Source organism: Zerene cesonia, chromosome 4 (assembly GCF_012273895.1).
Source record: "Zerene cesonia ecotype Mississippi chromosome 4, Zerene_cesonia_1.1, whole genome shotgun sequence".
NCBI lineage: Eukaryota > Metazoa > Arthropoda > Insecta > Lepidoptera > Pieridae > Zerene > Zerene cesonia.
The window spans coordinates 6,997,007-7,008,223 of NC_052105.1; the positions used below are offsets into that span (position 1 = coordinate 6,997,007).

The 11,217-nt window shown below is 33.7% G+C and overlaps 2 protein-coding genes across 5 annotated transcripts; one reads left to right on the forward strand and one right to left on the reverse strand.

The window, feature by feature from the left end:
* The first annotated feature begins 1,098 nt into the window (after positions 1-1,098).
* LOC119839707 (omega-amidase NIT2) lies at positions 1,099-6,356 on the forward strand. Of its 4 annotated transcripts, none has more exons than XM_038366130.1 (6): positions 1,099-1,257; positions 3,263-3,409; positions 3,910-4,094; positions 4,676-4,844; positions 5,421-5,654; positions 6,046-6,355. In XM_038366130.1, exons 1-6 carry the CDS (start codon positions 1,224-1,226, stop codon positions 6,132-6,134), a joined length of 858 nt encoding a protein of 285 aa, XP_038222058.1. In that variant the 5' UTR covers positions 1,099-1,223; the 3' UTR covers positions 6,135-6,355. The 4 variants fall into 4 exon arrangements, with proteins under 4 accessions (XP_038222058.1, XP_038222057.1, XP_038222059.1 ...); XM_038366129.1 differs by lacking the exon at positions 1,099-1,257 and adding an exon at positions 1,424-1,509 and having other exon boundaries at positions 6,046-6,356; XM_038366131.1 differs by lacking the exon at positions 1,099-1,257 and adding an exon at positions 1,601-1,778.
* Positions 6,357-6,808: 452 nt separating this feature from the next.
* On the reverse strand, positions 6,809-10,738 carry LOC119839706 (D-amino-acid oxidase). Its single transcript, XM_038366127.1, has 8 exons — positions 10,450-10,738; positions 9,672-9,775; positions 8,395-8,595; positions 8,048-8,273; positions 7,668-7,732; positions 7,458-7,575; positions 7,116-7,224; positions 6,809-6,967 (listed from the first exon to the last, which is right to left on the reverse strand). Exons 1-8 carry the CDS (start codon positions 10,558-10,560, stop codon positions 6,870-6,872), a joined length of 1,032 nt encoding a protein of 343 aa, XP_038222055.1. The 5' UTR covers positions 10,561-10,738; the 3' UTR covers positions 6,809-6,869.
* Between the last annotated feature and the right edge of the window lie 479 nt (positions 10,739-11,217).

Sequence of the window (11,217 nt, forward strand, 5' to 3'; positions counted from 1 at the left end):
AGCTCTTAAAGTTTTATTGGAGCAGAACTCTAGATAGAGACGCAGTACGTGATGAAAGGTTTTCATAATACATTGTAAATGCTCATCAAAATATAAAAGGTCACTTTATTTAGTAGGTTCTTCGTAAAACATGGTTTCCTTGTGTGTTCAGCAGTTGCGCTGATGTGAGTATAATTGCTCAAGCATGTGTGATGAGAGAGGTATTATTTTTAGGCGCTGATTTAAGTTTTATTGAAATTAAAAAAAAAACGGTTTTTGTTTAAGGAGGCTACACTCTATACCACGTTCAGCGACCGTTATGAAATTCTTCTAAGTGGAAATATTGAAGATCCGAGTAGTGTCATCTGCGTAACATATCATATGATCAATGGATGTTAACACTCAAGTCATTAAACAGAAAAAGAGTGGGAGCCAAAATGCTGCCCTGCTGGCTCTATACAGGATGTGTTAAGTAAATCTTGTTTGTTAGATAATTAAAACCAATTCAATGCACAACCTTAAATTCCCATACATTCGAGTTTCCGAAGCAAAATTGTTACCAATATACTATAGACATTTAGGAAAGCCTTTTTGAAATCAAGAAAGACCATTGCAAGCCTTTTCATAATACAAGTGAGAACAAACTTAATTTTATAAGATGGCTAATGACATCCTCCATTGATTTCGTTTTACGAAAACCAAACTGGTCAGACAATAGCTATTGTAAAGTATAAGATGATTGGTCAGTCATTTACGTATACACTGTGTATATGCTCATAATTGTGTATAATACACAAACAAACAAACAAACAAAAACTCTTTATTGTGCACCTTTACAAGAAGAGTAAAAAACAGGATATAAATAAAAATATGAGCTCTTCCCTTTCGATCGCATTTATTTTAGCAATGGAAACTGATTATTTAAATCATTAATATGTACATCAATTTTCTTTATTATTTAGCTTTTTATTCTGGTAATATACATAAAGTCCATTAAATTACGAAAACTTTGATCTGTAATTCCCAAGAACATTGCGATGAAACAACTTTTATTGTTTCGGTGGTTCCCCATACCTTTGTTGATTAATGTAAGGCTTCTGATGTCTAAACAGTTATACACATTCGAGTAGTGTTTGATAAAAGTGCTCTGTGTCACGTTTCGACAGCGAATCGGATATTTCGATGAATGTAAATATACAACAATTTGAAACAGTTTAATTAAGTGATATAATAACTACAAGGAAATGTTGCACATGTCATACAAAGTGAACAAAAAAGGTAATATTAGGTACGCATTCATCGGAGATTTTCTTTTAAAAGTGTAGATTTAAACTTTAAATTAAAATAAGCTTCTTTTTGTCTATGGCCCTTCTAGATTCTATTAATATGAGCTATTGACTTCGAGTTTTTTTTCGAAGTGTGTTAAGTAGAACATATTATTTATTTATTGTATTTTTAGGTCTTTTGTTACAGATGATATGCCACGCAATTTACCAAAAATAAATAAAAACAAAACCTTGTCTTCAAAAAGTAAGGGCCGAATAATATCATTTAGCCAAACTGTGCATTCCTTGAATTACATCTGTAGCTTTGTAATACTCTTGTTTGATAACAAATGTCATTATCTATTCATTATCAATGTGTCAATAAGTGAGATTTCAGAAATTGCAAATGAGCTTTAAATTTGTTAATTATTTAAATGTGATATTGAACCTTAGACATACGTATATCTTTATTAATTAGTTACAATTTATCGTTCAGTTTTCTTTATTTGCTGCTTCACGATATGTTGAAAAGAGGTAAACATCATAACAAAATTGAAATAAATTAGTAATTGTGATAATTGAATAAAAATGTCTGAAACAGCTACCGACGCGGTTCATCCGCGTTTCGTAAAGAAACCTATATTTTACAGTAAGGGTAGGGTATTTTGATTATTTTTTTAATGCTACTAATAAACTAAAAAATAACAAAAATACAACCTTACAATACAAACATGTACTAATTTGTTTATATTTTATATTATTTCTATTCATTCTTCAATTCCCACTAGTTGGCAAGGGCTTATTTATTAGTTAACAAGCTGCACGTCCTAGTTCTGCCCGGGTATTTATCATAATTGAAATAATATAAACTATCCTATCTTTTAAGTTTTATCAACCTGCGCAGATTTGATTAAAATCGGTTGAGTAGTTTAGGAGCCCTTTGTGGACAAACAATGTGACTCTTAATTTTTATATATAAACTCACACACATTGCTGTGGCTGAGTAATAATTAAAAATATCAAGATTGTAAATTATTGGGATAATTAATCGAAATAAAAGCTATCCTATATCTTAAGTTGGACCAAATTACACATAAATTGTCAAATTTCATCAAAATCGGTTGTTGGTGAAGAGTTCATTGGGAACATACATTATGACACAGGATTTTTATATATTAAGATATTTATTACAATGCAGAATTTTTATATAATTCGAACTATTTAATAAATTTTTAATTGCAATAAATGATAAATAAGTGTATATATGAGAAATTTTGAAAGATTAGAAAAAAATCAATCACAAGGTGGGATTCGAACCTGCATCCTGCCATACGGTAGGATAGCCTAGCCTCTCGGCTTTCAATGCTATAAAACTTAAAACGAAGTGTATATTCCATGCCTAAATAACATCATTCAATAGAACCTATCCATATACTTAAGAGTACGCTCATAATGAAATTATAATACTATTTGAGTAACTAAGATGAATGGTAAATTTCAAAACACAAACAAGATTGAGTTACTCATATTATCTAAGTTGAATGTTTTAATGGTCTTATCATTGAAAATTATTAATGTCATGCTTTATCTTCACAAGTTTGTTATTTTACTCTTATTTTGGTTTTTATATAATTGCTCGAGTATTGTTAGGGATTATGTATGATGTTATCTAGACTAATGTTTTATAGAGGAGAATTGAACCTTCAATCCTTAAAAACAAGATCTTTATTGAAAAACATATGGGTAACAGGGAGATAGTATATATTATATGTATTAGCTATGTGCACCACTTGAGAAGATATTAATTTTAGTATTCTAATTAATACTGAGACAACCATAAACTTAGTCTCTGAAATATCTTCAGCCTTTTTAAGGTTATTTGTGATGAAACTTTTGCTTATGTAGATACATTGTATAGATGGTCTATTGATTTACTGCTCAGGCGTAAAACTTAAAAATAGTGAGTCTTACCTTGTTTTGTTAAAGTTGCTTTCATTTTTTTTTGTATATTGTTTCAGGTTTCAAGATAGCCTTGATACAGATGTCAGTTGGTCCTGACAAAACAAAAAATGTAGCTAAAGCAGTCACCGAGATTCACAAAGCAAAAGAGTGCGGCGCACACATAGTTGCTCTCCCAGAATGTTTCAACTCCCCATATGGAACAAGTATGTGATATATGTTTATTCGCTTATATTCCTTAAATTATAAGTTTGTCAGTTTGCAAAGGGACGCCATATTCATGATGTGACCGTAAAGAAATATGCAGTGCATCTGAACTGCAATAGTATTAGTGATTAAATAGTGCTTAATTATAATTGATCAAAATGTGTTTCAATTTAATGAACACTGACGCACACCTTGACCTTGTTGGAAAAGCAAAAAACTTCAGAGGTGTCAAGGGACTACCAGGTGGAATAAAGTTCATTTTGATTGATTCCATGATTTTGAAGAAGGCACTGTTCAATGTGAAACAGAAAGACGAAACAAAAATAACTGGCTTGCTTTCTATGAGAGAAAGAGACAGATAGAGAAACACGCGCACGCCGCACAGCTTTCAGCTATAGCAGCTGTTAATTTGGTCCTTCCAGCCCACTTTCGCAACGCGCGTTGAAAAATCTGGATTTTTTTTCTTATACTTTGTTTTTTTTTTTTTTTTTTTTCACAGAATACTTCGACGAATACGCCGAGGAAGTACCGTCCGGCGTGACATGCCGCGCGCTGTCCCGCGCCGCGGCGGAGGCCGGCGTGTGCGTAGTCGGCGGCACGGTTCCCGAGCGGTGCGGGGACAAACTCTACAACACGTGCACGGTGTGGGACGGGACGGGCAAGTTGCTGGCCCAGCATAGGAAGGTGAGAACCAGGTTTATTTTATATTTGGTGCTGGTGGCTGATGATAAAAGATCACCATCGCCTATGAACATTTGCATAGTAGGAGCGTTCGCTTCTTATAGAAGCACTTTTGATTCATCATATACGTTCAATATTTACAACCGGTTCAGAAAGCAGTGTCTACAGAGAAGAGCTAGCAAGAAACTCTGTAGTTACTTCTTTAAATTTTTTCTAATATGTTGTATGTGTAACATTTGATGGGGATACCTTCAAGAAAAGGGCATATCATTGTCTCAAAGGCCGGCAACACACTCGCGATGCCCCTAACATCTCAAGTGCTTATGGGCGACGGACGTCATTTTGCATCAGGTGACCCGCTTGCTCGTTTGCCTGCTAGGCGATAAAATAAAAAAAAAAGAAATCTATAGAGCTTTTCTGTGTAAGTTAAAATTAAATTAATGTTGTATGAAGATTTGTCGTAAAGAGAGTCAAATAGGATATATTGAAACATAAGTATAATAAAGCTGAAGAGTTTCTTTGGTTGGTTTGGTTTGGTTTGGGTCAAATTCGAATCTCATCTTTGTATATACATTTGTCCACAGATGCATTTATTCGACATAGATATTCCAAATAAGATAACATTCAAGGAATCCGAAGTTCTCAGTCCTGGAAATCAGTTAACGACCTTTGAGTATAACGGAGTGAAGATAGGAATCGGCATCTGCTATGATCTTAGGTTCCCAGAGATGGCTCATCTAATGTCTAAACAGGGTAATTGTTTCTTATTGTGATTATTTTGAGGAAAAAGTAACCATTAAAACAAATTTTATACGGTTATAATGCAAAATGCTATTAATATTTAAATGCGAAAGTTTGTAAGGATGTGTGTGTTTGTTGCTCTTTCACACAAAAACTACAGAACCGGTTGCAATGAAATTTGGTATGTAGACAGCTGGACAACTGGAATAACATATGGGCAACTTTTTATTCCGATATTCCTACGGAATACGGACTTACGCGGGTGAAACTGCAGGGCGCAGCTAGTATTTCATAGATGTGATAAACGTGATCTGGCCCGGGTGTTGCTAGTTATATATATTTTCAACCGACTCCAATAAAAGGTATCACTTCGGCTGCATATTTTTTATCTTTTATGCCTCAGAATATTCGACTTGGTATTCCAATTTTGACGATTCTTTTTTTTTTCTATTGAAAACCTTCCATTCTGTCCCATTAAAATTTGTTCTTATTCTGACAATTAGAAGGTGGTTTGGTTATTTTTTTGTCAAAGAAAAATTGTTATAATTAATGATAAATATACTTTGTTAATAATATACAATCCACCAGGCTGTTCAATGTTAATATACCCGGGCGCGTTCAACACGACAACGGGGCCCAAGCACTGGGAATTGCTAGCAAGGTCGCGGGCGACGGACCAGCAGCTGTGGGTCGCGCTCGTGAGCCCCGCCCGGGACACGACCGCGGGGTACGTGGCCTGGGGGCACTCGCTGCTCGTGGACCCGTGGGGCAGCGTGCTGGGGGCACTGGATGAGACGGAGGGGACATTGGTGCACGATGTCGGTGAGTAGCTCCGGCTCGAAGGACCTTTAGTTTGTTGCTTTGTATATGCAATTTTCACCAAGACCAAGATAAATTGTTTGTTTGAGTGGATCCGGCTCGAAGGATCGAACACGAATTAATAAATTATGTTGCATCTTTAAAACAGATGAACCGAAAATTTATTTTATTCTGATTGAAAGGTGAATTAATCGGCGTAGTGTTTTCAGCTATGATTGATTAAAATCGTTCAAGCTTACAAATGAAATATTTTTGCAGATTAGATATTCTTTCACAACTCCCTCAATATGGGTATAAAGTAAAAGGGCTCGACTAGTTGAATACTTAACACTATGACAAAATTCAAATCCAACATGGGGTTTTTTAAACTAAAATTTACATGTTTTTTTCTCAGATTTAACTGTAGTCGAAGAGGTGAGGAGCCAAATCCCAATCAGAGTTCAACGGAGGACAGATCTCTATGACACCATACAAAAGTGTTAAATCCAAAGCCTTATAACTTGTCTCAATTAATTATAGAATCGAAAGTGCGAGCGAGAGAGCAAGCCATTAAAAACCATCGCGTGAAAGAGATGCACTTAGTGATTATTATCTATTTGCATAGATTATACCAGATGTATATTTTGTTATTCTTTATACATATTTTTAGTGGTCGGGATACTTATATATAGAAATCCCATTATAAATATACAAGAAAAGCAATAATTGTTGTTATTTGTAAGATATTTTTATAAATAAAAATATCATGTTTGTTGTATTTTTTATCAATTTCTAAATTAACACGATCTGTCTGCTACATTTCCACATTTGAACACTTTTCGTCACATTCCAGATATGGATTTCTCTAAATATCGAATATAGAATCATTTTATAAACGTATAGTTTAAATTTTTTTTATTGGTTTGTTAATGAATAAATTTTATTGCCCTCCCGAGGCCTCCTCTCATAAGACGGGTATGTGTCTCTGCTGCGGAAACACATGTGGTGTGATGATGAAGGACTATAGGGACTTAACTCACTCAGTCTGAATACACAGAGATTTATATTTCGCTTGTATTATATCCATTTTTAAACGTTTAAAATCCGTTACAAATTTGAATCCACAAATTCCTTCACAGTTCATCAGATACAGGATAGGAAAGAAAAAACATCAACTTCATACTAGGTATATATTGAAGTTATAAATAACATTTAATAAAAAATTCAATCTCATGCTATTTAAAGTTTGCTTTTATTCATCATATCTTTTGAATGTTTTTCAAATAGATGTAAAACATCATTACCGCAACCCCAGAAGAGTGTAAAACCACTGCCACCTGTAAACAAAAGTAAAGTAAAGATTCGTCGTTTTCTATGTCGTTTATGTCAAATAAGAAAAGTTGTCGACGGGCGTGATATTCAGTGATCACATTTCATCAACAAATTGTTGCTATTAGCAGTGAATGTGTTAGGTTTTCGCCTTACCGTGGCCGTAATTGTGAATGTACAGTTTGCCATTAATTTCTTCAGCCTCTAAACGTATTTCATCCCTGCCTGGTCGCAAGCCAACAAAGTATTTCAATATTTTCGCATTCTGTAACAAAGAAAACTATTATCGAACGGAATTATGAAAAATTTACCTTAATTAAGTGAAATGGGGATGCTAATATATTAGTTTTAAATAAATAAAATTGAGATTGTATAAATGTATATGCATACATAAATTATACTCCATAGGTTTTAAAAACGAAATCGTTTAGAATAATTCGCTGATTCAATGATTATATTAATCCAAATGTAAGAATGTATGCATACAAACAAATTTACCTGAAGAGATGGCAGCACTGTCTGGCAACCTCCTAAAATGAAATCTGTATCGTCCTGATTAACATTTGTATTGAAATTTCCCTTTTGTCCGGTGCCGCCCAACACGCAAAATGAATCGCTAAAAAATAATCATTTTTAACAAAAAATCGAAATCACCTTCAAATTGGCAGAACTAGACCATATTTAATATACTAAGGTATAGGTACGTACTTTGGTATAATATAATGTCCTGAATCTTTGTCCATTATTGTTTGAAAGTTCCATGGTGCTTCAACCTGTAATAAATAGTGATGCAAATTATAAAGTAAATCAATATTTTAAACGTAGTTTTTTCTTATACGTATAATATTTCAAATGAGATATTTGGTATAATTGCAACATAAGTACCAAGGCAAAAAAAATTGCATAAAAAAATAAAAATGGTTTATTTTAGTTCTATTTGTCTATGGCCTTATCTATATCTATGGCTTAAACTATAAAAAAAAAATATTTATTTCATTTATTTTTACAGTTTATTGTGCTCCCGTACATGACATATGCATAAATAAGTATTACATCATATAGTATATACGTCGGAACTCGAAACTTACCTTAACAATTTGACCTCTTACGGGAATTACCCTGGTATCGGGGACTATTTCTCTTGCCCCTAAACCAGTACAATTAAAAACAACATCGTAATTATCTAGTCTTGGATCCTGTAATGATTTCACGCTTCCCTGAATCCTCGTAACATTCAAATCTCTCAACCGTTGCTCCAGCCGAAACAAAAACGTTGAAGGATTGACGACAAAAGTTGTGAATGTGTTGCCAGTGCTAAAAACGAGTACTGTTTTAAATTTAACAATTAATCAAACAGCTATTTTTGAATTCAATATCTGCATTTACAGAAGTTGAAATACAGGATTTATTAAAACGCTCTTGATTATTGACTTACACGAATTTAGCTGAATACAACTGGTTGTAATAGTCTACTTGTTGTTTATTAAGTTTTCTGTAGCCATATACTTTTTTTGTCCACTCCGGTTCATCATTTGGTGTATTTCTATAAAATACGAAGACAGGTTGCAACGTGATACCATAGCCACCTTCAGACCACAATTTTTGGAATAATTCGTAAGTTTCAATACCCCATTTGCTGTAAATTGTAAAATATACATATTTAATCGAAAAAAATGGTCTTTGCTCAGTGTACTTTAACCAAATCAGGGCATGTTTATTATCATGTATGATGATACGAGTGCATTATTATTAAGCTGTGATATATTTATGGTTGTGAACAATATTTTGTTTCTATTGCCGAATGTTTTATTTGCTATAAACTAGACAAAGTAGTGTAAATTAAAACAGTATTATTATATGTAGATGCATTTGTTATCTTATGTAGATTGAATTGATTACTTCTAGTTCTCGCTCTAAAGTAGCGCACAAACATTGTTTTTGAACGTAGCTTTACATTAATAATGTACAGAATCGCGCATAGTATACCCTAATGGTGTATTTACATTCGTGTTCGTCATTCGCTTCGTTATTCGACGAAACATTCGTATAAAAAGCACTGTTTACACATTCACGAGTAATACAGTAAGTTTTTGTTCTTGCAAGAAACACTTATACGCAAATACGTGAATTTTAAGACGCATAGTGACACTGTAACTGTTTACCAAGTTACATGTATGCTCTAAAGTATACATATAACTTGCTTATCATCGTCGTCGTCGTCGTTTCAGCCATGGGACATCCACTGCTGGACAAAGGCCTCCCTCAAGGATTTCCACCTTCACCAGTCACTGGCGGCCTGCATCCAGCGGCTCCCCGCCACTCGGACCAGCTGTCCTCATCTCGATTGCTTGCTTATGTATACACTGAATATGTAAGGACAACATTTTTTCTAAAATGCAGCGTCACTCAGCAGCTTCAGCCTTCAAGCGTGAAAGAATTCATCAAAAAATGCAGTTGTGGAGTCGAGCACATGTGAGTAGCATGCTACTGCGTTTCCTATGGTGAGTGGATGAGCCGGCCCGTTTTTTTTCCTCACTCTTCCCAGTCCACGTAACCCTTTCCTCTTAAAAGTGGGCAGCGCATTCGCAGAGCCACTCACTCTGCGAATGCTCATGGGCGGTGGTGATCGCTTACCATCAGCCGAACTCCAGCTACGCTGTCCGCTATGACATTAAAAAATAAGATGTAGGTTTCGGTATCGGAAATTGTCACCTTATTAAATGTGCCGATGTGTTCCCACACAGGTAAGGGTACCACAGACCACCGGATCCATCGCCCGTTGTATTTGGCGAGAACTGTTCTCCTAATATCGTTACCTGAAATTAAAAAAACAACAATTCCTTTTTTTAAACTTATATAATTTCGGGAATAAACATAAACATACATGTTATTTGAAGTAGGTAATAATTATACTACGCGACTCTGAGAGAAATGCTCAACCATAAATTGAAATGATAATTTTAGGTCTATTTCAGATAATTAAATTAAGTATCGATAACTCGAATTAGAAGTATAACTTATTAAATTCCCACAAAATATAAACTATTCCTTATTATCCTAATTCTATAACGCCATCTATCGAAATTTATAGAATTCAGAAGGCAATAGTCGCTGATAATACTTATTAAACATTTGATTTAGTTTAACCTCGCAAGACTCTGCATACCGAATTTTTTACAGTTTATATAATGAGATTAATTGTTCTTTTCATGACCTTGAATACGAAAATAAAAGTATAGCTACTTGTCCCAGCTGCTTGTCCCAGCTTCGCCCAGGTAGACACTGGATAAAAAATTACTTGGTAAAAATTTTGTTAAAATGGTAAAGATTATTTCTAGAAAAATCATATTTAAAATCGATTAGAAAGGTTTTAGATTAATTAAAACAAACAAAATAAAATCACAGCTCTCCTCTTTATTATTAATCGCCTCGTTAAAACTATTATTTCTAACATCTATCCTTTATATGTAAGAGTGTCAAAAAAACTTACATCCACTTCTGGATACCTTTCTTTAATTTTTAATGCACAAATATTTCCATTAATGCCAGCCCCCAATACTATAACTTTCATTTTAGTGATGCACGTCCAATGCAATTGCATCTGATAAGTATAATAATTTAACAGGTCAAGATAACTTATTAATTATAAACAATATCTTAATTACTATTTGTGACCATTATTTGTTTATATTGGATGGCCACGGTCGCACGACTAACGATATTTTAATATTTATCATGATGATGTAATGATATTTTCATAATAATATTTTAAAATTTATAACCTCCTTTTTTAAACTTTCTAGTTCATACCTATCTATACTAATATTATAAAGCTAAAGAGTTTGTTTGTTTGAACGCGCTAAACTCAACAACTGCTGGTCGGATTTCAAAAATTCTTGCAATGTTAGATAGCTCATTTATTGAGGCAGGCTATATGTGTACCACACGCAAAGCCGGGGTGAACCACTTGTCTTTACCAATGTTCTACATTATTAAGGTCATCCATCACTATAGTAGGCAGGATTATTTTGAAAAATAGGTAATTGCAGGTGACTTTATAACTTAATTGGTAAATCTGTGCGATAGTAAAACATAAACATTTTCTAAAAACTAATTTGCCGGTTATTTCATCCTACAGATTTGAAAATACAAAAGCAGCCCAATAAGTAAATTTACAATAAGATGAATATACTTAGTCTGGCCATAAATACTGTTACACTTAATTATAAAAAAATATTACATTTGAATTTCGAATCTG

Excerpts from the sequence above, each read along its gene's own strand:
- LOC119839706 (XM_038366127.1), bottom strand. The coding sequence starts at position 10,560 with ATGCAATTGCATTGGACGTGCATCACTAAAATGAAAGTTATAGTATTG. Across the intron at positions 9,776-10,449 it reads AAAGGTATCCAGAAGTGGAT|GTAACGATATTAGGAGAACA; the intron begins GTAAGTTTTTTT and ends TTTTAATTTCAG. Across the intron at positions 8,274-8,394 it reads TTGTATTCAGCTAAATTCGT|CACTGGCAACACATTCACAA; the intron begins GTAAGTCAATAA and ends ACTCGTTTTTAG.
- LOC119839707 (XM_038366128.1), top strand. The coding sequence starts at position 1,833 with ATGTCTGAAACAGCTACCGACGCGGTTCATCCGCGTTTCGTAAAGAAA. Across the intron at positions 3,410-3,909 it reads CAACTCCCCATATGGAACAA|AATACTTCGACGAATACGCC; the intron begins GTATGTGATATA and ends TTTTTTTCACAG. Across the intron at positions 4,095-4,675 it reads TGCTGGCCCAGCATAGGAAG|ATGCATTTATTCGACATAGA; the intron begins GTGAGAACCAGG and ends ATTTGTCCACAG.